General features: G+C 49.5%; 1 protein-coding gene across 1 annotated transcript in view; it reads right to left on the reverse strand.

Moving 5' to 3' along the window:
- Positions 1 to 5,740: 5,740 nt before the first annotated feature.
- Positions 5,741 to 27,214, reverse strand: part of LOC111150841 (dermatopontin) — a 33,662-nt gene continuing 12,188 nt past the window's right edge. The window contains exons 3-4 of the mRNA XM_022508469.1: positions 9,390 to 9,497; positions 5,741 to 6,014 (exon numbers count right to left, since the gene is read on the reverse strand). Of these exons, the coding sequence (XP_022364177.1) occupies positions 5,948 to 6,014; positions 9,390 to 9,497 (175 nt within the window). The 3' untranslated portion in view covers positions 5,741 to 5,947. The remainder of the gene's footprint in view (positions 6,015 to 9,389; positions 9,498 to 27,214) is intronic.

Genomic DNA, 27,214 nt, shown 5'->3' on the forward strand with positions numbered 1-27,214 from the left:
CCGACGAGCTCACCTCAGAGTCTGTGAACACAAGAGGCCCTGGAGACTCCGACCAGTGGAAATCCACAGGCCCCAGACCGGGAAGATGCCGGACCACGGCGTGGGCTGTGATCGCCTGCCGGGCGGCCACGGAAACAGGAAACCCTCTGACTCTGAGAAACCAGTTTTACTGCTCGGGTGTGACTCCACAAGTAAACTCTTAGTGGGAGTAACAGGTGGCAGCAGGGGTCCCGTGGTCCACATGCGTGCGGTCCCAGTCTGTGTCGGGGCTCGTCTGGGGGCATGTGTGCTTCTGTCTCTTCATTGACTACCCGTTGTGTGGGAGGGACGTCAAGCAGAAATCACGACTCCACCTCCCCGGGGCTCATACGCTGTCATCGGGTTTAAGAACAGCGTCTCAGTTCATACAGGGCCACTCCTATTTAACTGACCTGAACCGATGCACCCCGGTCACCTCAGGGGTGCGAGCAAGGCCCTACGCCAGGCTCACCGAACACCCAGCCGGGTGCCGACCGCTCACATGCTGGTTTCCGTGTGGTTCAGGGGTCAGAACAACAGCAAAATTGACATTCACGGGCCCTAGGATGGTGACATCCACTTTCTGAATGTGTCGGTGACAACGGGGACAGATTGATGTGTTTTCCAACTCACTCATGATTAGTGAGGAGCACTTTAAAGGGTAAGATTAATGGTCACCTAATGCTGCTGGAAAAAGAAAGTGGGAGATGGCATCAACCCTCATCAGGAGAGGTCTTGCTCATAAACTGACAGTCAGAAATGCAGATTAGTTTTAAAATTCATGTCTTGGATGTCCGCTGTATGTAAGACCCCTCACTAGGCATTGGAAACCTGCCGGAGAACAAGAGAGACAGGAGAGAGAAGGACGACGGACGGTATCGAGGGAGCAAGGAAAGGACCCTGGGCAGGTGTCAGAAGGTGGAGGAAGTTTTCTGAGGAAGCCGAGTGTCTGCTTGGCCCTGAAGGACGCCAAGGACTTCCGTGAGTGGAGGATGTTTAAATGACAGTTTCCCATTGGCCACCTGACAGACTGAACATCTGTTCCCTTGTCCCTGGGGGTGGTGAGCAGCTATGGAAAGAACAGGTACTTCTGCATATTAAATTATAAGCCACCAGGCAGCTGGTTAGATGAAAGGGTCTGGTTTCGTGATCTCTTTCCGTGAAGCCACCATATGCTCACCTTTTGGCCGGAACGAGGTCCTAGGGCTGAACTGTTGGGCTGTGGTGACTGTTTTTGTTTGATAAGATTAAAATTACTTTTCTTTTTTGATTACGAACACAGTCAGTGGCAATTGTTTTTAAAGTTGAGAAAGGCAGAAAAGGAGAGAACAAAGAAACACAGAGGGATGTCACAGTGCAGACAACGTAATAATCTGCATTTTTCAGTATTTCGGGTCTGTGAGTTTCACTGACGCAGACGCACACTCGCATCGATAGCGGCTCCTGCGGCCGCGTCAGGAGAGAAGGAGGGTCGCAGAGCGGGCGGCTTCCGGCGCTCCCAAGGCACAGCGGGCTCTGACACTTGGGGTTGAAGCCCGTGAGGAGTTCTGACTGGTTTTCAGTTTTAAGGAGACCGTGGACGTAGTCTCCTTAAACAACGAGATGGGACAAACCTCCCACTCTTTGGCAGAATCTCCATTCTGTGCCGAAGTCGTAAGTTCCGTGAAATCCGAGCTCTGTGTGACTGTGTTATCAGTCATTAAGAATGACTCTGGAAGTCGGCGTGTTTCTTATCCTTGCTTTGCAAAAAGGGGTGAACTGATAAAAAGAAACCCAGCAGTTCAGTAAGCAAAGGCTCACACGCCCGCTTGGAAGGCAGCTCTGCTCTCCACCACACCAGCGCCCGCCTCACACCCCCACTTGGGCTGAGCGCTGTGTGAAGGCCTCCCTTACGCGCTGACTCACTGACTTTTCCCTTACGCACTGCCCGTGGACCCCACGGCCGCCGGGTTCAGCCGTCGCATCTCAGCACAGGGTTTTGACGTAACAGAGCTCGGCAGAAGTGGGTTACCTGAAGTTGACCTGAGGCTTCGTAGGGAGCGTGGATGCTGTTGACTGTGTGTTGGTTGCGTTGGCCCAGCTGTTTGGGTGTTTGGGTGTTTGGGTGTTTGGGTGTGGGCTGCACCAAGCAACATTTTCCCTTGCTGACGGGGAGAAGGGTTGGGAGGGTGAGGAGAGCCGAGCAGGCCGGGGCTAGAGGGAGACGAGCTGGAGAGAGGAAGAGCCGCATAGCGAGGGTTTGCACACAAGCAGAAAAAACCACGGAAGAAGCGAATGTCTAGGTTTACCTTTTTGAGTTTTGTGTTCACGAATGCTTCCGTAAGAATACAGTCTTCTGAAGGAACTAAAAAAGTGTCGAGTTTCGTGTCTGGGCCAAGACAGTTGATCAAAAAGACGGTACGTGGGGACGAAGCCCCAGCGTGGAGAGGGGACCCCCCAGGCCGTGGCACTGTGGGAGGAAGGAAGGGGGGCGGCGAGGAGGGAGCACGGGGTGAATTCCCGCTCCGAGATTTGTAGGAAGCCCCAGCCGAAGCGGAGTTCCAGACACACACCACAAATGGCCATTCCTTTGCCCAAACAGTGGAACCTGCGATGGCGCTCCCGTGCGCTCCCGGTCCCTCCTTAGGTCGTCATGACGGCGTGTTGGGCCGGACTCTGCTGACGTCAGCGTTTCCTCGGGAAGCTTTCCCGAGCCCGTCCGTGTTTCTGTGTCTTCTACCACGTCGTTCCCATTGCCTGAAATGCCACAGCGCCTTCTCGCCCCCCACCCTGTCCTCTGTCCTGAAGTGCTGCCTGTCCCCGACTCCTCCGCCCGGACTGGACGGCGGTGCTTGCCGGGCTCCCTCACCCTCTGGCCCCCCGGGGCGCCGGGAGGTCCTGGAACAGTGACTGGCGTGTGACAAACACTGACTACGTTATCGACTGAGTCGCTGAAGGGAAGAAATCCATGAGAGCAAAAAGGATGCTCCATCTCTTTGGAAAACCGTTCCCACTGTTGACCTTACTAGCATCCACTCACCCGAGGAACGTGTTCTCTGACCGCACAGCGATCGCGCCGCTCCTCCTGCGGTATTTCCGGGCGCTCCCGTGCGAGACACTGAAACCTCACGGAGCCCTTGCGGCAGGCTGCGGCCTGTGACTCTCTCCGCTGGCAAGAAAGTCGATCGGGAAAGGCGGATGACCAGGCCAAGGTCATGAAGCTGGTAAGTCGTGGAGCGGAACTTGTGCCTGGACGTCCGAACAAAGCCCCACGTGCTCTTCCACTTACCTGGGCTGTTCCCCTTTCCCTCGGGGCCAGGCGGAGACCTCGCTTCCTCAGGAAACTTTCCCACACCCGAGGCTTCATTGTCCATCTTCCAGGACCGTAGTCCCTGGGAGGGGGGGATCCCGTCTCTCTTCTTCCCACTTTGTGTGGCCACCGTCTTGGGAAGCTGTCGGGACAGGGGTTCCCGTCCATACTGGGCAGAGGAGGAAACCTCTGGGGCCTGGGGATGTGTCTTATCAGACGAGGCCACCCCCTGTCAGGGTCAGAGGTCAGACTCCACTTTTCAACTCTCATCTCGGGCTTCCAGTCTGGAAGAAAATGCCTTAGCAAGGGTCCTTCCAAACAGTTTGGGGCCAACAGCAGAGTTTACAGAATTCTAGAATTGCAAGAAACCACCAAGGTTACCTGAATAAATGTCCTCACAGAATGGGGGGGACGGCGTGTCCGAGGCTCCGGAGCAGCGAGAGCGCGGGGTTAGCCCCCCGCCGACGCGTGGCTCTTTCCGGATGACGTGCGATACAACGCGTACGGCGCTCAGATTTGAACCACGGCGATAACGTCTTTACAGTCATTGTCCTTGGCCTCCGTGCAAAGAGTAGCTTTTTGTGGTAAAAACCTATTCACTGTCCTTGGCGCAGGCGCTTACCAGATGGCTTTATCGGGTGCGTTTTGGGCTTTGCTCTCTTGCAGGCCCCGGGACAGCCCCTCCCAGCCGCAGCCCTCAGCCCGCACCGCCTCCCCCTGTGGCCCCCCTTTCACCAGCCCTTTGTTCTCCTCAGGGCTGCCTCCCAGCTGTGCTCCACAGGCCCAGCGAAGGCCGTTTCCTGGTTGCCATCCTGCACCGGCGCGGTAAACGCTGAAATATTAATGGCTGCTTTGTGAACAATAACACGGTAAAGGTTGCTGTAAATTAAAATTGCCAGGGAGGCGGCCAGCGCTGAAATGGAGCCACTAAAGCAAAGCCATAATGTGAAACATGGCCTTACAGGGCAAAGAGGAGGCAAGGAGGACCTCAGAGCCCCCCCTTCCCCTTCACCATTCCAGGATGTCACCAGGGAGACGCACCTGCACGGCCCAGGGTCCACCATCTTGGCCACCTGCATGACGAGGGAGGTAACCCCGTGGTTTTGCCCAGCCCCTGCTCTCCTGGGTCCACTGGGGGAGAGGAGGAGGGAAGGGCGGCCCGGATTTGAAAACAAAAGGTAAACTGTGAGGATAAAGGGAACAGGGGCCCTGTGTCAAAAAGTGCTGTGGACGCTACATCTAAAACTAATAACGCACCATGCGCCGGCTCATGGAACATAATAATAATCTTTAAAAAATGCATGTGGCCTGCAGGTGGGAGGAGGCTGACGGCAAATCAGGTTTGGTTCAACGCCCAAAACTGTGGTTCTGCCGCTCGTCCGGTCCTTCGTTGGCACTTTCTGTTTCGGTCGTTAGACTTGCTGACCATACTCTGTCCTCACCATTGCAGTAAGGCACAGGGCTTGGCACAAATCACAACGCTAAGCCACATTTTCCAGATGAGTCATTGGAGCGGGGGGGGGGGGTCAGGGAGCAAAAACTGACCCTCCACGTTGGCAGCGTAGTGAAGGTTAACGTCTTTATTCTTTTTAGGATGAAGACAGTACAAAGGGCTGGGGACAGAGACCTCAGAGGAGGAGGAAGGGTAGTGTTACCTCTGCAAAAAACACCCCTGAACTCTGCAAAGAAGGGACGTGGTGTCTCAGGGCAGCCTTTCCCAGCTGGAAAATGGGCACCGATGTAGGTGAGTTTGCCCGTGACTCTCAGGGCTCCAGGAACCATGACTCTCTCCAGGAGCCCGGGACCACCTCCAGGTGCCCGTGACCCACCCCCCCTTTTCTGTTCCCAAAGCCACCCAGCTACTCTTTCCTTGCCCCCAGGTTCCTAACCCGAGTCCCATTCTCTCTGCTCCCTTGTTCCCGTCTGACTTGAGCTGCATCTGCATAGGTTTCTGTATCTTTGTCATTACTGGTGCCTAGAACCTTCCTTCAGTTAGGGAACGCTTCCAGCCCTAAGGCGTCCAGCTCTGCCCAGACGCTTGTATCCCTGCATTTGACCTCCCTGTCTGCACCCTCCATGAGCTCAGAGCCCTGCACTTGGGACTTCCAGACAAGCATGGCTGATGTGGTGGGGGGCGGTGGACACATGTCCGTTCAAGGCTTGGTGAGGACCCCGGGTTCCATTCAAACACACGGACCCGCCTTCTCCAATTTCTGCCGTTCACTCCACTACCCTGAACCTCCTACAGACACTACTCGGCCCCAGGCCTGCAGCTCATTTGGCGGCAAAAGCAGCAGTGAGGCTCCCGCAGGTGCTCCTGGAACCCGGCTCTTTTCTGGCTGTGAGACGCGCACGTCTACGCGGCGTGCAAGGAAGCCATCGTCAGTCACACACAACAGTCGCTACGGAACACGTCGAAAGTGAGAACACGCTTTAATTGTGGATTTTATTGTAAGTGTGATACTCGTTATTGTAAGCATGATACTCGCTAGAAAGGCCCGGGAGGCTGGCGTGGCAGCCGCCAACCAGGTCAGGGGAAGAACAGAGCAGAAGACGCACCAGGGGTCCGGCGGAGGGCGACACAGGCGGACGCGGCTCTCCTGGCTCCCTGGCCTCCCCCGCACTCGGCGAGCAGCGGACCTACACGCTTGCAAACTCGCAGTCATAGTCCGTCATGCGGCACATTATGAACTTCCACTGGCGGTCCCTGTGGGGACAGAGTCAGAAAGCCGAGGCCAGTGAGAAAGGTCCCTGCGGCCCGGAAAGCGCTGTATGACCTTCGGAGGGTTTGGGAACTTAAGGGGCGCCTGATCTCACTTGGTTCTCTAGGAAGCCTCTCGAAAACCATCAGGCACTCCTCTGTGAGGGGCGTAACCCTTGACACCTTCCAGCCCAGGGCACTCGGTGACTCGTCCCTCGGGGTCAGCTGCACCGCTCTCTCCACGGGTACCTCGAGGACACACAGGTTAACAGCTTGAAATACAAGCATTTATTCAAACTTGTCTCCATCCTGTGGTCAAGAATCTTAACCAGGCCACCCGTTCGCTCATCTGATCTCTTACTGCGTACCCGTGGTGCATACACGTGTGCGTACCAAGTTCTAGGCTCCACACTATACACGTGTGCAGCAGAAAACACGACCGTGAGGACATGAATTGAAGGGAAACTCGCAAACCCCAGAGAGTGGACAGGAGAACGCCTGCTGCTCCTGCGAACAGAGACTGCGTTGCGTCTGTGTCCAGAGGTCAGGCGCGGAGGGAGAGATGTGGGATTGCTCAGCTTTGGGAACGTGGTGCGGATGTGTTTCAGGGAATGTCTTTGCTGAGGGTAAGACTGTGTTCTTCGTGTACCTACTGAGTGGGAACTTCTCGCTGCCTACTCTGCACGGTGCTACGTGGACCGCGGCCGCTGCGCTCCTAGTGGTTCAGTATACCCAGCGCTGCACCAGGGCAAGTGTGCGCATGTGATCCTCCCCGGGAGTCATCATTTAGGCGGAGAGGCAGACACAGAAACGTGTGACTTTCCGTAAGACAAGGAGGGGAAAACTCCAGGTCCAAGTGTGTGGACTGAACCCTTGCCCTTTCTCTTACACCACAACACGCCCGCGATGACCTGCCCGTAGCCCCACCAGAGGACATGGCGGTCATGTCCTTTGCAAAGTCCCAGCAAAGGGCGAAAATAAAGAGTCATTCCATATATGATCATGCAAATCCTTCCAAAGCACAGCTGGGTCATTTAATCTTCGAATTATCCTTCTCCCTTTCAACCTGCAAGGCGTCTTCCTAGGTTGGCTTATCCTAAATGACAGCCAGTACGGAGAAGGTCCCCGTCCGGCCTCTGATCTGGACCGCGGCCTGACCACACTTAGCTCTGGGAGATACCCTCTTGCCAGCAGCTATGGGACGTGCCGGTCCGCCAGCACGTGCGTAAGGCTTTGCAGTTCTGAGTCTGCTGCTCCGAGGCATTTGTGTGAAAGGACTGGGAAGAGGGTCTCCTGGCACAAGTCCCGAGAGCCTTGTGCCCAGCTACGTGTTAGTATTTATTCCTGCACTTGTCAGCAGAGGACCTGGCTCTTCCAGACGGAGAAAAGCGAACTGGTGGCGCGCCTGTTTATAATGACTTTTGTTACCGTGGGCGCGTCTTCATCTGCGCACCGACAGGCAGATAAAAAGGCTCTTAGGCGCTCACGCCACTCCCGTAAGAGGCTGATCGCTGCTGAGCAAGTTTTAGACGCGGCCCTAAGAGCACCGAGGGACTCAGTCACACGCAGTCTTTGATTTATCTCCAGGGCAGTGGCTCTCAAGCAGGGGCGCTTTGGCTCCCCAGGACAGTTTTCGTTGTCACGACTCTGGGGGAGAGGTGGTTGCTACTGCCATCCAGCAACTGGGGCCAAGCCTGCCACTAAACATCTAGAATGACAGGGTGGTCTCCTGCAACAGAGAACTTATCTGTCAGTAGCGCTCAGGTTGAGCGACTGGGTGCCAGGAGGAACCCACCAGGATGCGCAAAAGTCCCTCCCAGTAGGTCCTACGCTGGTGCCCTTTCTCCAAGCCAGTGGCCTTAGCATCTTTCAGCAGAGCTGAAGGGACACATGCTGTGGATCATTAAGCCACTGATTGTTAATGACAGCAGTACAACCGCACGGGCCTGCTCGTTTTCAACAAATACATGAGGCGGCATCTCAGTTTTCCAAGGTCCTGGGTTACTCCACGTAACTGAAAAATTTCAAGCCAATGGGAATTGGATATTTTGACGGGCATATGCATATATATATAATAAAGAAAATACCACCCAAAATTATGACTGTATATAGTCATAACTTTATTATATATATATATATAGAGAGAGAGAGAGAGTCGTAATTTTGGATGGTATTTCCTTTATTATGTTCCTTCTTGCCTTCTTAACCAAGCAATGCAGAACTAATTTTCTTATTGACTTGGACACATCGTTAAGAATACTGGATGCCCCCTGCACTGTCTTCCAGTCTGCCCTTGGGGGTGACACACCTGCTAACTGTCACCAGGCTCCCACGGTTTCAAGTTCTTAAGTCTTTCCTTTTCTTAAATACTTTTTGTGTGAGTGCTTGGTCAGTTCGCTGTTCTCACTGCTGAAGAGTTCCATTTTATGTCTGCTCTTCCCTGTTCAGTTTCTAGTGTTCTGCTTCTAGAAAACAGCTAAGTAAGCTACTTAGAAATGGATGTAAAATAAAAGGGACTAATGTGTGAGAAATGAGGGGCCCCTTGGGGGTAAACATAAAGGTCTTTGTTTGTGGAGCGCCACCATGTCGGGCGCCTTTTCAGAGCTATTTAATGTTTTTTTTTCTTCTATTGTTTTGGTTGTTTAAATTCTGGGCCATGCTAACTTTGGTTAGTGCGATGTCCTTTCATTGAAAAACATAAATATCCCTGAGAGGTGAGTCACGCTCACATTCATCAAAGTCTATTATTTAATGAGCGAAGGTAAGTTTTGCTGTTTGCAAAAGGTTTATGGTGGCTTTTCAGGGATTCACGTGCTGCGCTCACGTGCTCACCTGGCGGGAAGGCCCTGCCTTTACTGGTGCCGTCTACATTCACTGGGAGAAGACGGTCAGCTTACTGTTTTGTGTTTGAGTGGCTGGGATAGGCCTGGGAGCTTATGAGGGAAGGAGATGGAGGAATTCTGCCCGCCTTCAGGTTATGTAAATCCTTTCCTTTCCGAGTATGGGGGGGTCCCTTCCCTTCCCTTCTCTGGGTGGGGGTCGGCGGCGGCCACGGGGTCCAGTTGACAGTGGATCCTCCTTCGACCAGTTTTGCCCTCTCCTCCCGACACTGGGTCAGAAAAAGTGCTCTTTGAGATTGAGCGACGGGCAGAGTTTAGAACGTCAGAAACCTCGCTGAGGCTCTCCTGCTCCGCGCGGCCTGGAGCCCGTCCTCCTCCCCACAGCTGAGCTTCTCCATGAAGTGGGTTTGTGAGAACAGCGCCCCGCCCAGGGCCTTCCAACCCCCAGGCGACTCTCCGCTTATTCTCAACCACGTAGAAATAAAGTAGGGAAAAGCCCGGAGACCCCTGCTGACGTGGTCTTTGCCCTGGGAACGCTCACCTTTCCACTGCCGAGAACGTGGTGGTTGCGCCTCGCATGTAATAGTCGTAATTGTAAGAAATCATGTCCATTTCCTCCCCGTAGTGGCCTGGGTATTCTGTGGTCAGCCTATGCGGGAAGAATGAAAAAGTTTAGAGGAAAAAGATAAAACACACCATTATTACAAAGAAGAGATGGCATTTGCACTTCACGGGAAGCCCAAGCCGGAGTTCGAGTCTCCGCTAAACCACTGCAGGCTGTGGCAGGAGGCTGGTGGCCTCCGGCTTCTCCTTTCTTCTCGTCGCTAAACTACACGCTGAAAAAGACGGAGATGAGTCCCCAGGCCTTGAGGAATTATTAATATCAATAATAGTCCACGCCATTCAAGTCTGCTGGAATCAGGTTTCCAAACTGGATTGCGATTGTTAGTGGATCATGATATCAGTCTCACTGGTTATTACCAAATGAGCTTTGAAAAAGTAGAGACTGGTACGTTCTCATGTACGTGTGTAAAAACTTCGTTTCAAATGTACTGTATACGTGTATTTATAATATGTGGTGTGATCATTTATTATGTATTTTTTTTACTTTGAGTCATGATTAAAGTGTATGAAAATATTAAAGTAATATTTAATCCCCACAAAATCTGCCTTTTCCTTGTTCACCATTGTTTTGTGGCACCTGAAATAGTTCCTGCTATGTAGTATTTGCTGAATAAATAAATACCCTTGGGAGAGTCCCTTAATCTTAGTTTCCTGGTCAATAGAAGAACGGAAGGGCCTTATAGGTTGGTCAGTGGGACTAGTACAGATGTGCGTGATGCATCAACGGTGGAAGTTGAATCCTACCAGCAGTTCTGTGTCTTCTTCTCCCTTCTCCTGTCCCTTCTTTCTTTTCTCTCCCAAGATTAAGTCAATCCCAGGCCTATGAGTAGGTCTGCTGTGGTCTTTCTGGAATAAATCTAGAATCTCCTGATTCTCATAAGGGGATCTTTGGGACCAAAATAGTCCTTTCCCTATGACACGGGTCTGCCACAGTCTTTACCCGTATCTCCAAGCCAGTTACCGAGTGTCAGTTGCTGATTTCGGTTCGCGAAGTCATTGCATGTTGTCGGACATGTTGACGATAGAGAGATGTCCCACTCTGCTCTATATTGCAAGGATTATCACAAAATCTTAAAAAGACTGATTTATAATGTGGGAGGTCTCTTAGGAGGATCTCAGAGTTTGGATGCAGCAAGCTCGACGGTCAGCTCACGGTAGCCTGGAGTTAGCCGGGGCCCTGGAAGCCCCTTGTCCAGGCTTACGGCTGTTCCTCCACATGACACAGCTGTCCTTGTTCTGGGACTTTTCTCAAGACGTAGTGATGCTTCGGAGGATGCCAAGCCCAGCCCAGAGTGGGCTCCATGTGTTCTCACTTACTGTGTTCATGAAGGGAAATAAGGCTCTGCTAATACAGAAATCTATTTTGTGCTTCTAAAGAGAACCAGAACAAGGACTTCCTCTTTCTAATAAAAGTGTTAAATGACTCATAAATGGACTGAATAGGGCCTCACTTGGATCCTGTTGACTTGTGATCCCTGAGGATTCTCACACGTGTGAGACTAAAGTTTATCCAAAAAAGAGGCATTGGTTGTAAACGTGAATCATGCAGATTAGGATTAAAAGAAATGGAGTAGGAGGTGTTTTCCTTACTTCAGAGAATACAAAATATTTTCCAGAACTTTGAAGCACTCTTGGGATTCGATATGTAAAAGCTAGTTGCCATTTTTCTATGTTCTAAGGCAGAAATTTCATACAACAGTACTGCACTATGCTAGATCCAATCGCCAAAATTATTTGGAAATAATCAGTCTAGATACTTATTTTTTAAGTGCTGATTTGATGTCAGATTACTTGGTTAGTTCAACAAACTTGGAATAAAGTGGAAAAGAGAGGCTTGCATTTAAAAAAATGAAGTTTTAAGCTTTAAAGGGGAGTAATTTATTCAATACTTTACCTGGCATTCTCTATTGGTTCATTTTTGGTAGTGATCAGATACAGCCCCCCCCCCCCATTAACAGTTTGTCTGGAGGCCTCTCTGGGGGTACTGCTGTCCAGTAGATTTCTAGAGTGTCATGGAGAAGGCCTGGTACGTGGTAACTGGTACATTTCCATCTGGGTCCCAGCCCAGTTTTTGTTTTACTTGATTTTTGGTGGTGGTGGTGGTGGTTGTTTTGTTACAAAACCATGAGTTAAGTTTATACCATCTTACAGAACCCTGGATGAAGGGGGCCAGGGAAGGAATTTGGACACTGATGGAAATTATGCCTGCTTTATGAAACCAAAAACAGAGAGGGAAATGGCCCAAATCATTAGTAGAAAGCAAACCTCCCTGAGACCATCCAGAGAGGGAACCACTGTTTCCATATTATCCAGGACCCTGAGTTTTAGAATCAGATAGATGCGTCTCCGTTTGGTTCTCAATGACATCAGGCACACACCAAATGTCTTAATAAATGAAAGCCCCAGTATTCCTCCTGAGAAGAAATGGAATTTAAACTGTCAGAGCTAGACACTGAGATAGGGACAAAGGGCCTTGTCAGGAGGTTTAACGAGGCTACAAGGAAGCAGAAGATCAGGGTTTCATAAGTGCTGGCATCAGGCTTCCTGAAGGCGGGGGTTGGGGGGCAGAGCTGTGCGTCGTTCCAGCTTCCGTGTGAGTACCAGGTCACTCCAGGTAATGCTTTTGCAGAGCACACTTCCTACTGAACACTGTCATACATTCCTAGACCAACGACAACAATTGAACAAGCCCTCAGCTTGGTAAGATGAAGGGAAGGACCAGTCAGTAAGGCTTCTTTACTCAACGCACTGAAACGGGTACATAACTGAAGCTCTTCTGTTGGGACCCTCACGTACCCCTTTACGAAGAACTTTGTGTGTGTGTGTGTGTGTGTGTGTGTGTGTGTGTGCGTGCACGCATGTGTGTGTGCACGTGTGTGTGTGTTCCCCCCATCACTTCTAGATGAGTGACTGTAGGGGTACACCTTCTCACCCCATAATACTTTTTCTGTCATCTGCAGAAAAGATGAGACCTGACACGTGTATAAGAAAAGCTCAGTGGGAACTTGATAATACAGAACCACTTGTGCATCTTCTTAGACGGACTTGAATGAGACGGAAGGAAATTAAATAAATCTTAGGAGCTGAAGACAACACGGTCAAACAGGCGATTTGTAAGAGAGAAGATGTTCCCATCTAAGGTTCTCAGAGCCCTGAAGTCATCAACGGATCCTACTAGAATCAAGACACGGCTGCTGAGCAGTCTGCCAGCAGAACTGGAGCTCCCCGGGGAGAGCGCCCAGCTCCTGTGCTGGGAGAATGGGACAGAGGTGGCCGGGAGATACACTCTTACACCCATTTTTAAAGATTTTATTTATTTATTTGACAGACAGAGATCACAAGTAGGCAGAGAGGCAGAGAGAGAGAGAGAGGAGGAAGCAGGTTCCCTGCTGAGCAGAGAGCCTGATGCGGGGCTCGATCCTAGGACCCTGGGATCATGACCTGAGCTGAAGGCAGAGGCTTAACCCACTGAGCCACCCAGGCGCCCCTCTCACACCCATTTTAAAAACGGGAGTGGAGATACAACTTAGTTGGCTAAAGAGGAGAGTTTACATGTTGTCAGAGGTTTGGTTGAGGACCAGTTTTGATAGTCAAAAGAAAGGTTTTAAATCTGTTCCTCAGAAGACAGTACTCAGTGTAAAACTGTATCAAAATCCACTGCTACTATTGATCACGGAGTCGTTAGACCTAAAGTCAAGCTCCACACCACGGGTCTGATCTGGTGGCAGAAAGGACAACTGGATCATAGTGAGCGAGAATCACATCCTCAACCTTATCCCGTGTCGTGGGGCACCAGAGAGGCACACCCCGCAGCCTCCGTGCTGTAGGAACTCCAAGAACACCCATCATTTCCACATTAACAAACCAGAATGGGGGTGCCCGAGGACGCTTCAGCTTTTCTCTAAACGAGTATAAACTGAGGCTGTTTTCTGACCCATTCTTTGAGCAACTCACATTCAAACAACAATTTCGAGAAGCTTCTTCTGGTCAGTCCAACCTCTAATTCTGTTTTGCCCCTATTTTCTCCATGTCCCAAACACCACCTTATTTTAAGTATCTTACACTAATGTCCTGTTCTTGTTAGCACCAAATATGTAGCATTTGATTAAAAAAAAAAAAAAAAACAAAAACGGGATTCCACCCCTGACCAAAAAACACAACACAACACAACGACAACAAAACCACCAAATACCAAACCAAAACAAACCCCCAGGATCCAATGAAAGCATCTTGTCTCACGACAATGACCGATCTGGTGGGCTCCTTAAGGGGTCAGTGGCCCCGGACAGCACCTAACCCGAGTGGTCTCGTTCACGGCGGCCTGGACGAGAAATTCAGCACATGTAGAGTGGAGGTGTAGAGGCTGCCCCGCATTCTACTCCGGCTACAAGGAGTATGTCCCTCACGGACAGGCAAGTCAGTGAGAAGTTTTCAAGGAAACAATCTGCTCATGACCTATCCTCTTGCTCACCGCTCTTCCGGGGAAGCTTGCAGGAATTAGCCTGTTTCAGGTTGGACTAATTTGCTCATCCTGGCAACCCCAAGAGGAATTGCATCAGAACCTATTTGAATTGTTTTTGCAAAAAGGAGAAAATTAAGACCCCAATGCAGTTATGCACGAAGGAAAGCACCCGCAAAGGAGCAACCACCTGGCTTGCCCCCCAGACTGCTAGGGAACTGAGCCCATGGGGCTGAATGACCAGGTCCCCCATAGCCCTCCTCTGTGGAGAGACCCTAGACCCTGGGGGGGATGAGAAAGGACCTTCCATGCTCATGTCTGTCTCCTTGCAGTACTTTGCAGATTTATATATCAAATGGTCCAAATACGTATCACCATACAGGGAAACGCAGTTCTAGAGAGATCTCTGACTTAAATTACAAGGAGGAAAACTTCTAAATATTTTCCAAATTGCTCTCTTGGAACCGAGTTTCTAGCTCTCTATCCGTGCCCAGGGCTGCTCAGCAGACATGTTTGTTTCCATTCCTACCGGCTTTCATCAGCCACATTACATCATGGTCACCTTTGTCCTAAACACTGATGGGGACAACTCTACCTCCAACATCTCTACTCCAAATAACATAACCCCTTTCTTGTTTTCTTCCAGATGCCTACTACCTGGTACTTTACCCATGTGGGTCTTACTTTCTCTTCTGGACTGAGAGAGCTCAGTACTGTGCAGAAGGTTTGTGGTGGGGAGGCAGGCAGACATGTTTGAACAGAGTTTGGAACTTTGAACAGAGTTGTTTGGAACAACTTCCTTGCCTCACTTCCCTCATCTGTGTGAAAGGGTCACATTTTCAGTGTGTGAGAAATAAATGAGATAACATGTGAGCACATGCTAGGAGCTCAATAAATACAAGTATCATCATCATCATTACAGGGAATGCATCGAATCAACATCTATAAATTGAACTTATTTTATATCCATTCACACTGGCTGATTAGGTAAATTAATGAATGGAGGAATGAATGATTGTCTCTAGATTCCAATAAAGGCGAGCAGACCAGCTAAAACGCAGTGTGGGTGTCTTGATCTCTGTAATAACAGCTTCCATCTTGCTCAGAGGAACCAGCTCAGAAGCTACTCTTCTCACCAACCTCTGGGCACAGGGCTGAGCAGCCCCGGACCAGGGGTGGGAGGTGGCAGAGACAGCAGTGGGGGAGCCTATGATGTCATTCCTGTCCCTGCTGTGATATCATGAGGGACTGGTTGTGCAAACACCACCCATCTTGTATCAAAAATCTGAACCAGGAAAGGAGCAAGATGGCGGAGGAGTAGGAGACCGAGTTATCATCAGGTGCCAGGAGATCAGCTACATAGTTATCAAACCACCCCGAACACCTGCAAGCCCAGCAGGAGATCGAAGAGAAGAACAGCAGCAATTCTAGGAACAGAAAATCAACCACCTTCCAGAAGGCAGGACATGTGGGGAAGAGAATCCGAAGCCACAGGAACATAAATCGCAGGGGGAAGGGCTGGCTCCCCGCCAGGGTGGAGCAGCTGGGAACAAAATTGGGACCTTTAGAAGTCCGCTCCACTGACGGACGTCGCTCCAGAGGCTAAGGGGGGTGGAGCACTTGCGGGGACAGTGTGGTCTCAGGACCCGCAGGGTCACAAAAAGGGGGTGTCAGAGTGAGGCAGAGCCCCCGGGTATCGGAGCGGGGGAAGCCAGCTACAGAGATGGACTGAGGAGTCAGTTCTCAGCTCGGGCTTACCTTAAACCGTGATTCCAGCGGGGACCCCACAAGGGGCAAATCCAGGGAGACCCCCTCCGTCCTCTCCCAGAAGGAGCAGCGTGGCTGCGCGGCGGGAATCCGCTGGGTTTGGAGACTCCACACGGGGCCGCGCGCCAAAGAAACTCTCAGTCACAGGCCGAGGGAGCTCGGAGCGCGGCCAGAGACCAGGGAGACGGAAGGGACTAAGCGTTTCTCTGAGGGCGCACTGAGGAGCTGGGCCCAAGCTCTGGCTCCTCCCGCTTGAGACTGGGCGGCCGCCATCTTCATTCCCGTCCTCCAAAGCGGTACGGACAGCGCTCAGGGAACAAAATCTCCAAGTGCGAAGCCCAGCGGATCGTTTAGCCCGCCCCGGGCAAGGGCGGTGCGGTTCCGCCCCCGGCAAAGACCCCGGAGAGTCACGGCAAGAGGCCCCTCCCCCAGAAGATCAGCAAGAACGTCCAGCCAAGACCAAGTTCACTGATCGAGAACTGAGGAACTCCAGAGCAAGGCGAATGTAGCACATAGAATTCATGGCTTTTCTCCTGTGATTCTTTAGTCTTTCAAAGTTAAATTTTTTAAATTTTATTTTTTATTTTACTTTTTAAACTTCTCCGCTTTCCTATTTTAATGTTTTTAATTATTTTATCTTATCAATACCTTTTTAAGGAAATCTTTTAAAAATTTCATTATTAATGTCATATTCTATCCCTTCATGATATTTAATCTTATTTTTTGTATACATGTAGGTTTTTTTCTTTAAAAATTTGGAATACAGGGGCGCCTGGGTGGCTCAGTGGGTTAAAGCCGCTGCCTTCAGCTCAGGTCATGATCCCAGGATCCTGGGATCGAGCCCCCGCATCGGGCTCTCTGCTCAGCAGGGAGCCTGCTTCCCTTCCTCTCTCTCTCTGCCTGCCTCTCTGCCTACTTGTGATCTCTGTCTGTCAAATAAATAAATAAAATCTTTAAAAAAATTTGGAATACAATTTCTTCTAATAGGTCAAAATATAGCCTAAATCTAGCACATGGCTTTGTTCCAGTCTGCAGCATGATCACATTCTCTCTTTTTTTTTTTTCTTTACCAACCAACTTTCTTATCAATTGATTTTTTTAGAATCTTTTAAAATTTTCATCTTTACGGTCATAGTCCATCCCTTCATCTTGTTTACCCTTATTTTTGTACATACATAAATTTTTCTTTTTTTAAAATTTTGGGAGGTAGTTTCTTCTAAAACCAAAATGAAACCAAAATCAAGTGTGTGGCTCTGTTCTGTTCGCCAGTCTAATATACATACACACACACACACACACACACATATATATACACATATGGGTTTTTTTTTCCTCCCCCCCCCCATCTTCTCCCCTGGTTTCAGGTCTCTTCTGATTTGGTTAGTGTATAGTTTTCTAGGGTCATTGCTACATTTCAGTATTTTGTCCTCTCATTCCTCTGTTCTTACCTGGATAAAATGACAAGGCAGAAAAACTCACCACAAAAAAAAAAGAACAAGAGGCGGTATCAATGGCTAACAACCTAATCAATACAGACATTAGTAATATGTCAGAACTAGAGTTTCGAATGATGACTATTAAGGCACTAGCTGGGCTCAAAAAAAGCGTGGAAGATATTAGAGAATCCCTTTCTGGAGAAATAAAACCCCTTTCTGGAGAAATAAAAGAACTAAAATATAACCAAGTTGAAATAAAAAAAGTTATTAGTGAGGTACAATAAAAAAAGGAGGCCCTTACTGTTAGGATAAATGAGGCAAAAGAGAGAATTAGTAATATAGAAGATCAAATGACAGAGAATAAAGAAGCTGAGCAAAAGAGAGACAAACAACTACTGGACTGTGAGGGGAGAATTCGAGAGATAAGTGATACCATAAGACAGAAAAATATTAGAATAATTGTGATCACAGAAGAAAATGAAAGAGAGAGGGGGGTAGAAAGTATATTGGGGAAGATCATAGCAGAGAATTTGCCTAACTTGGCGAAGGGAACAAGCATCAAAATAGGAGGCACAGAGAACTCCCCTTAAAATCAGTAAAAGTCGGTCACCACCCCGTCATCTAATAGTAGAACTTACAAGTCTCAGAGACAAAGAGAAAATCCTGAAAGCAGCCCAGGACAAGACGTTTGTAACATAGAAGGGTAGAAATATTAGATTGGCAACAGACCAAGCCACAGAGACCTGGCAGGCCAGAAAGTACTGGCATGATATAGTCAGAGCACTAAACGAGAAAAATATGCAGCCAAGAGTACTATGTCCATCTAGGCTGTCATTGAAAATAGAAGGAGAGATAAAAAGTTTCCAGGACAAAAAAAAAAAAAAAAATTAGAAGAATTTGCAAACACCAAACCAGCCTTACATGAAATATTGAAAGGGGTCCTCTAAGCAAAGAGAGAGCCTAAACGTAACAGACCAGAAAGGAAGAGACAACATACAGTAACAGTCACCTTACAGGCAATACAACGGCACTAAATTCTTATCTTTCAATAGTTACCCTGAATGTAAATGGGCTAAATGCCCCAATCAAAAGACACAGGGTATCAGAATGGATAAAAAAAACAAAACCCATCAATATGCTGTTTTCAAGAAACTCATCTTAGACCCAAAGACACCTCCAGATTTAAAGTGAGGGGGTGGAAAACAATGTACCATGCTAATGGACATCAAAAGAAAGCTGGGGTGGCAATCCTTCTATCAGACAAATTCAGTGTTAAGCCAAAGACTATAATGAGAAAGGAGGAAAGACACTATATCATACTCAAAGGGTCTGTCCAACAACAAGATCTAACAATTTTAAATATCTATACCCCTAACATGGGAGCAGCCAACTATATAAACCAATTCATAACAAAATCAAAGAAACACATTGATAATAATACAATATTATTAGGGGACTTTAACATCCTCCTCACTGAAATGGACAGATCATCCAAGCAAAAGATCAACAAGGAAATAAAGGCCTTAAATGACACACTGGACCAGATGAACATCACAGATATATTCAGAACATTCCAACCAAAGCAACAGAATACACATTTTTCTCTAGTGCACATGGAACATTCTCCAGAATAGATCACATCCTGATTCACAAATCAGGTCTTAACTGCTACCAAAAGATTGGGATCATTCCGTGTATATTTTCAGACCACAATGCTTTGAAACTAGAACTCAATCACAAGAGGAAATTTGGAAAAAATTCAGATACGTGGAGGCTAAAGAGCATCCTACTTAAGAATGAATGGGTCAACCAGGAAATTAAAGGAGAATTGAAAAAATTCATGGAAACAAATGATAATGAAAACACAACTGCTCAAAATCTTTGGGATATGGCAAAGGCAGTCCTGAGAGGAAAATATATAGCAATACAAGCCTTTCTCAAGAAACAAGAGAGGTCTCAATACACAACCTAACCCTACACCTAAAGGAGCTGAAGAAAGAAAGGCAAAGAAAGCCTAAACCCAGCAGGAGAAGAGAAATAATAAGGATCAGAGCAGAAATCAATGAAATAGAAGCCAAAAGAACAGTAGAACAAATCAACAAAACTACGAGGTGGTTCTTTGAAAGAATTAATAAGATTGATAAACCCCTGGCCACTCTTATCAAAAAGAAAAGAGAAAGGACTGAAATAAATAAAATCATGAATGAAAGAGGAGAGATCACAACCAACACTAAAGAAATACAAACAATTATAAGAACATATTATGAGCAACTATGCACTGGCAAATTTGACAATCTGGAAGAAATGGATGCATTCCTAGGGACGTATAAACTACCAAAACTGAACCAGGAAGAAGTAGAAAACCTGAACAGACTCACAACCAGTAAGGAGATTGAAGCAGTCATCAAAAATCTCCCAACAAACAAGAGCCAAGGGCCAGACAGCTTCCCAGGGGAATTCTACCAAACATTTAAAGAAGATTTAATAAATATTCTCCTGAAACTATTCAAAAAAATAGAGATGGAAGGAAAACTTCTAAACACATTCTATGAGGCTAGCATTACCTTGATCCCAAAACCAGACAAAGATCCCATCAAGAAGGAGAATTACAGACCAATATCCGTGATAAACACAGATGTGAAAATTTTCACCAAAATACTAGTCAAGAGAATCCAACAGCACATTAAAAGGATGATTCACCACGACAAAGTGGGATTTATTCCTGGGCTGCAAGGTTGGTTCAACATCCGCAAATCAATCAATGTGATACAATACATTAATAAAAAAAAAAAGGACAAAAACCATATGATACTCTTAATAGATGCTGAAAAAGCATTTGACAAATACAGCATCCTTTCTTGATCAAAACTCTTCACAGTGAAGGCATGGAGAGTACATACCTCAATATCATCAAAGCCATCTATGAAAAGCCCATTAGTGAATATCATTCTCAATAGAAAAAAACTGAGAGCTTTTCCCATAAGGTCAGGAACATGGCAGGGAGTCCACTATCACCACTGCTATTCAACATAGTACTAGAAGTCCTAGCCTCAGCAATCAGACAACAAAAAGAAACTAAAGGCATCTGAATTGGCAAAGAAGTCAAGCTATCACTCTTTGCAGATGATAGGATATTTTTTGTGGAAAACCCAAAACGTTCCACTCCCAAACTGCTAGAACTCATACAGGAATTTAGTAAAGTGTCAGGATATAAAATCAATGCAGAGAAATCAGTTGCATTTCTATACACCAAGAGCAAGACAGAAGAAAGAGAAATTAAGGAGTCCATCCTATTTACAATTACACCCCAAACCACAAGATACCTAGGAATAAACCTAACCAAAGAAGCAAAGAATCTGTACTCAGAAAACTATAAAGCACTCATGGAAGAAATTGGGGAATACACAAAGAAATGGAAAAACGTTCCATGCTCATGGATTGGAAGAATAAATATTGTGAAAATGTTGATGCTACCTAAAGCAATCTACACGTTTAATGCAATCCCTATCAAAATCCCATCCATATTTTTCAAAGAAATAGAACAAATAATCCTAAAATTTATATGGAACCAGAAAAGACCTTGAATAGCCAGAGGAATATTGAAAAAGAAAGCCAAAGTTGGTGGCATTCACAATGCCAGACTTCAAGCTCTATTACAAAGCTGTCATCATCAGGACAGTATGGTACTGGCACAGAAACAGACACATAGATCAGTGGAACAGAATAGAGAGCCCAGAAATAGACCCTCAACTCTATGGTCAACTAATCTTCAACAAAGCAGGAAAGAATGTCCAATGGAAAAAAGACAGTCTCTTCAACAAATGGTGTTGGGAAAATTGGACAGCCACATGCAGAAAAATGAAATTGGATCATTTCCTTACACCACACACGAAAATAGACTCAAAATGGATGAAGGACCTCAATGTGAGACAAGAATCCATCAAAATCCTTGAGGAGAACACAGGCAGCAACCTCTTTGACCTCAGCCACAGCAACTTCTTCCTAGAAACATTGCCAAAGGCAAGGGAAGCAAGGGCAAAAATGAACTATTGGGACTTCATCAAGATCAAAAGCTTTTGCACAGCAAAGGAAACAGTCAACAAAACCAAAAGACAACTGACAGAATGGGAGAAGATATTTGCAAACGACATATCAGATAAAGGGCTAGTATCCAAAATCTAGAAAGAACTTATCAAATTCAACACCTATAGAACAAATAATCCAATCAAGAGATGGGCAGAGGACATGAACAGATATTTCTGCAAAGAAGACGTCCAGATTGCCAACAGTCACATGAAAAAGTGCTCCACATCACTCGGTATCAGGGAAATACAAATCAAAACCACAATGAGATACCACCTCACACCAGTCAGAATGGCTAAAATTAACAAGTCAGGAAATGACTGATGCTGGCGAGGATGTGGAGAAAGGGGAACCTCCTACACTGTTGGTGGGAATGCAAACTGATACAGTCACTATGGAAAACAGCAGGGAGGTTCCTGAAAAAGTTTAAAACAGAGCTACCCTATGACCCAGCAATCACGCTACTGGGTATTTTCCCTGAAGATACAGATTTTAGTGGTCCGAAGGGGCACATGCACCCAAATGTTTAGAGCAGCAATGTCCACAATAGCCAAACTATGGAAAGAGCCTAGATGTCCATCAACAGATGAATGGATAAAGAAGATGTGGTATATATATATATATATATATATATATATATATATATACACAATGGAATACTATGCAGCCATCAAAAGAAATGAAATCTTGCCATTTGCAAGGACGTGGATGGAACCAGAGGGTATTATGCTTAGCAAAATAAGTCAATCGGAGAAAGACAACTATCATATGATCTCCCTGATATGAGGAAGTGGAGATGCAACATGGGGGGGCTGGGGGGTAGGAAAAGAATAAATGAAACAAGATCGGATCGGGAGGGAGGCAAACCAGAAGAGACTCTTAATCTCACAAAACAAACTGAGGGTTGTTCGGGGGTGGAGGGTAGGGAGAGGGTGGTTGGGTTACAGACATTGGGGAGGGTATGTGCCATGGCGAGTGCTGTGAAGTGTGTAAACCTGATGATTCATAGACCTGTACCCCGGGGCTAGTAATACATTGTATGTTTATAAAAAAATAAAAAAAAAAAAACAGTTGAAAATAGAGCTATCCTATGATCCAGCCATCACACTACTGGGTATTTACCCTAAAGATAATGGATGTGGTGATCTGAAGGGGCAGATGCACCCAAATTTTTACAGCAGCAGTGTCCACAATAGCCAAACTATGGAAAGAGTCTAGATGTCCATCAACAGATGAATGGATAAAGAAGATGTGGTATGTATACACAATGGAATACTATGCAGTCATCAAAAGAAATGAAATCTTGCCATTTGCAACGACGTGGATGGAACTAGAAGGTATTATGCTGAGCAAAATAAGTCAATCAGAGAAAGACAATTATCATATGATCTCTCTGATATGAGGAATTTAAGAGATAGGGCAGGGTGTTGTGGGAGATAAGGAGGGAAGAAATGAAATAAGATGGAACCAGCGAGGGGGACAAACCATAAGAGACTCTTAATCTCACAAAACAAACTGAGGGTTGCTGGGGGGTGGGGAGTAGGGATGGGGTGGCTGGGTGATGGACACTGGGGAGGGAATGTGCTATGGTGAGTGCTGTGAAGTGTGTTGCCTGTCGATTCACAGATCCGTACCCCTGGGGCGAAGAATACATTATACGTTAACTGAAGAAAAAGAAAAAGTAATCCAGAGAATATATACAAGTAAAAAGAAAAAAGTCTGAACCTTGAGATGAGGAGTTACAGATTAGCTTTGATTAAGGCTTTGGGGTGGAGAGAGGAGAATGTTCTCATTAGCTGATTCTGTCGTTGCTAACTAGAGCTACTCAGGAATGAAGAACCATGTTCTCTGGTTAGGACCTGAGCTTCAGGAAGGGAGGGACGATGGGCCCTGGAGAAAGTGACCCATAAGGTCACAGGATGTCAAGTTTGGAAGAAAACTGAAATGTTATCTCTGTGGATTCTGAGAGTAACATTTTTTTTTCTATCAAAACATAACTTGGAGTGAATCTGATGAAAGGGTCTGGAGAAGAACCACGCACGGAAAAGGAAATCGGTGCTGGATCCACAACCGTCGGTTCCCAGGACCGGGCCCGCGGCCGCCCACCCAGGCTGACCGGACGGTGTGCGCGCGGCCGGCGGCGGCCACAGCTGCTTGCAGACCGGGGACTCGGTACCAGCAGGCTCTGAAGGGGCGAGGTTCCTTCGGTGACACGGGTGTGTGGTTTGCAGGTGACGGCCGAGCCCTCGCATCCTCACACGTGAGTACGTGTGTGAACCTGCGCAGGATCGGCGACAGCGCGGCTGAGCGAGTCGGAGATTCGCCGCTGCCGGGCCCCGCCGAGACTTGCCGTCCGGGAGCAGCTTCGCCGCCCGAAGTGAGGGCAGCGCCTCGGTCCCCATCAAGCGACAGCCTCGTCCTCACCCGGGCGCCGGCTGGGCGGTCCGTCCCTCCCCTGCGCGGCGGTGCCGTGTCCGCCCCCGCGAGTGTTGCGGACGCGGGGCGACAGGCGCTCGGGTCGGTGAGGTCACAGCCGGTCGGGCTCGGAGCCGCGGGTGGCTCGCGGCGGGCAGAGAACGCGCCCCCCGCCGCGCCGGGTCCGGAGCTAATTCAAGCGGTGAAGTGACGGGACGGAAGGCGCCGCGCGGGCGGCAGCTTCCGCAGGGGAAGGCGCGGGGAGCACCGTGAGGGGCCGCCGGAGGGACCGAGTGGAACGGCGCCGGCAGGAGACCCTTGTCACCGCCGAAGCGTCCCCTCACGGGCGGGTCCGCACCGCGACGGCGCCCGCGGGCCGCGGCCGAGATGCTGCGGGAAGACGAGTTTCGCCCGGGGGCCGCGGGCGGGACGTGCGGCGCCATGACTCGGGCCGTTCGGCGACGGCGCTGAAGCGCCCCGACGCGGGTGGGAGAGCGAGTCCCACGCTGCGCCCCGGGTGCGCCGGGCTCACCCGCCGCTGCTCCCAGTTCCCCGTCCAGAAGGCTCCGCTTCCTCGGGCAACCCCGGCGGCCCTCGGCTCTAGCGCCCTGTGGCCCGCGCCAGGGGGCGCCACGCCACGTCTTCCTCAGGAGGCCTGGCTCCGAGTCGGCCCGACGCTCTCCCTGAGAAATTCCCCCGCGGCCCACTGGCTTCTGCTGGCGTCAGGGACACATCTCGGTGGCGGAGTGCTGGGGCAGGGGCGGGCCCGGCCGGCCGAGGCTCGGGACGTTCTGCCACAGGACCTGAGTGTCTCGAGTGCCCGAGGAGAAGTGGCTCATCTTTCACCTCAGGACTCGGTTCCACATGCGTGTTTCCAGCTCATTCAGCTCTTCACGTCTTAGCAACTGGCGGGCACAGGCAGGAGAACCTGAACGGTCATTTCTGACGGCCGAGCGAGGAGGGACCGCCGGCGGTGGCCGGGAGCGGGCTGGGGCCTCTCCGCAGGTGACCACGGACCTCGGGGGCAGCGTGAGAGAGCGACCGGCACGTCTTTTGGGTCTCGGCTCTCGGCAACACAGGTGAAGGTCAGGCGATGTCTGGGACAGGGACGCAGACCACAGACGCCACAGAATATGGGACTCCGGGAAGATCAGGTGTTTCCCTTCTGCCCCCCCCTTACCTCCACTCGCCCCCACCTCGGCTGCTGGACAATTTTTCCAACACGAGTGAGACTGTTTCTTACCTGCCTTATCGCCAAAAGCCGTGGCCCTAAGTCCACTCCCTCTTGCTGCCCTGCTTGGCCGGAAGCCAGGTGGCCAGCCAGTGACTGGGTGACCACTAGAGGGGCCGATGCCCCTGTCCGTCTTGGAGAGAAGTTGTCCCCACAGTGACGGGATGTGCAGCTCCCCCAGCTCCCCCCTCCTCTGCCGGGGGAGCAAGGGGTGCGACCCCCCAGGAGACTATCCACGTGGACCGTCTCCTGCTTCTCTGCTCAACCAGCTCCAGTCACCCACTCTGCCTCCTGCAGGGCGACCCACCCCAACAGCGATGACCTTGGGCAGAGTCAGCCTTTAAAAGGCCTGTCTTTTAGTGAGGAGGCTGGGTCTACCCTCGAGCTGGGAAGGTCACAGGGGACGGGTCAGCTCTGTGGGATCACGGCCAGTGCCAAGTCCGGACGTATATTATCTCGCTTTATCCTCACAGAATTAGGAAGAGAATTATCGCGCATTCAACAAATGCTCCCAAGCACCGACGAAGTGCTTGGCACGAGTGAAGGGCTGGACCATATCCGCACAAAGGTCTTTGCTTGCACAGAGCTTACATTCTCGGGCAGGGGTGGGAGAGTGTGATTTAAAAAAAAAACAAAACAAAAAACTTTTAGAGCAAGTAAGTGAATCATATTTCCTGTTTGTGCCTGCCCTTCGGAATCATTTCTGCAAATACTGATTCCATAATTATCCAGCAGACACTACATTCCGAGCATGACACACGGCACTGGGGATGCAGGGTCGCCATGTGTCCGATGCTCCCGGTCTACAGCAGTCCAAGGCGGTGCTCTAAGCGCTGTCAGGCATCCACAAGGGGCAGAAGGCAGGGCCCACACCCGGTCCTTCCCCTGCCCTTACACCGTGCCCCACACCCCCGCAGCAGCTCAGGGCTGATCTCCGCATCCCTTCTCTCCAAAACTTGCTCCTCTGGACCACCCAGGGTACGGGGTACGGAGGCCCAGATGTTTTCCTCTGGAGCCTAAGGGGGACGTCTTGCTAATGGGGTGACGGACTATTAGTCTGTTGCTTACTCTCACTCTTCGGAGAATTCGTTTTCATTTTAACTGGCTCTCCCTGCCTCTCCACGAGGGAGGCAGGTTCCCCCCGGGGGTGGAGGGCGGGGGAGGGGCTCCCTGTTGGCAGACGGGGGACAGGAAGATCGGGGAAAGCCGTGCTTCTCTGGGCAGCCGGCAGGCTCCAACCGTCTCCCCACTCAGTGGGGTCCAGGCATCTTACAGACCTTCTCCCCGTCTTTGAAAGCAGTTCTGGGCATCTGGACTACCTCTTGCAAAAGCACCTTTGGCGTCAAGGAAGTTTTAGGGCTCAAACAACCTCAAAGGTCTTTTGGCGGCCTTCAGGGAGTTCGAGGGCTCCTGGAGATTCTGTGTAACTTTTTGGTCTGAATACGGTGACGTGTGTTTTCTTTTTCCGGAGGCCAAGACCTACAGCTTTCATCGGATTCTCAGAAGTCTCAGAGACCCAGCAAAGGTGGCCGTCTTCCAAGGGATGGACTTGAGGCCCAAAGAGAAGGGAGGTGATGTTCTAGCACAGTTACAGCCAGAGAGGAGGGGGGAAGGGGGAGGGCAGCGGTGGGGAGGGGTCAATACCAAGACGGGAGCTCAAGCTCCTCGTTGCCTCTTCCGTCAGTGTTTCTGCCACCCCACCCCAGCACGTGCAAGCTTCAGGTCTTTGCTTCAGGACCTGTCATGGTCCTGACACCCTCGCCACGCCTGCTCCCCTGTCGTGGTGGGGTGAAGGCTGCTTGATGACGGCGGCTTTGGAGAGCAGGCGCAAGGCCTTGCTCTGTCCTACAGCTACTGGTGTCGGGGGCTTCGAGCTCTGCGTTTATTGTTTCTCGTTACTTTGAACAGAAAACTCTTAGCTTTGGAGTTGCCCACGCTGAGTGTCAGGGCGCCCTGCTCGGGCAGCTTGTGGTCACGCTGTCTGGTGGCAGGAGAAAGCATGGCCCGCGAGGCTGTCCTCTCCAGCACCACACCGCAGAGAGCCCAGTCCCTGCAGGGAGCCAGACTGCAAACGTGGACACTTTGGGACCCCTTGGTCCAAGGCAGAAATGCCCGGCTCGTGTTCAGACTGAAGAACTTGGGACGAGCTGTGTTGTCGACCCCCGCTGGAAGTTTCCCGCTAAAGAAATATGTTCACACCCCCCAGTCAGTTTGAAGCCTGGTCAGCGGATGTCTGGCCTCAGCCCAGGGAGCACAAAGGGGCAAAATTATACAGGCTGGAATTACGAATGGATCTAGAAAACACTAGCCTTTCTCTCAGGTCTGTAATTATGGACTATGTTTGCTGCTCT

Source organism: Enhydra lutris, unplaced genomic scaffold, assembly GCF_002288905.1.
Source record: "Enhydra lutris kenyoni isolate GAN:26980312 unplaced genomic scaffold, ASM228890v2 scaffoldscaffold24, whole genome shotgun sequence".
Taxonomy (NCBI): Eukaryota; Metazoa; Chordata; class Mammalia; order Carnivora; family Mustelidae; genus Enhydra; species Enhydra lutris.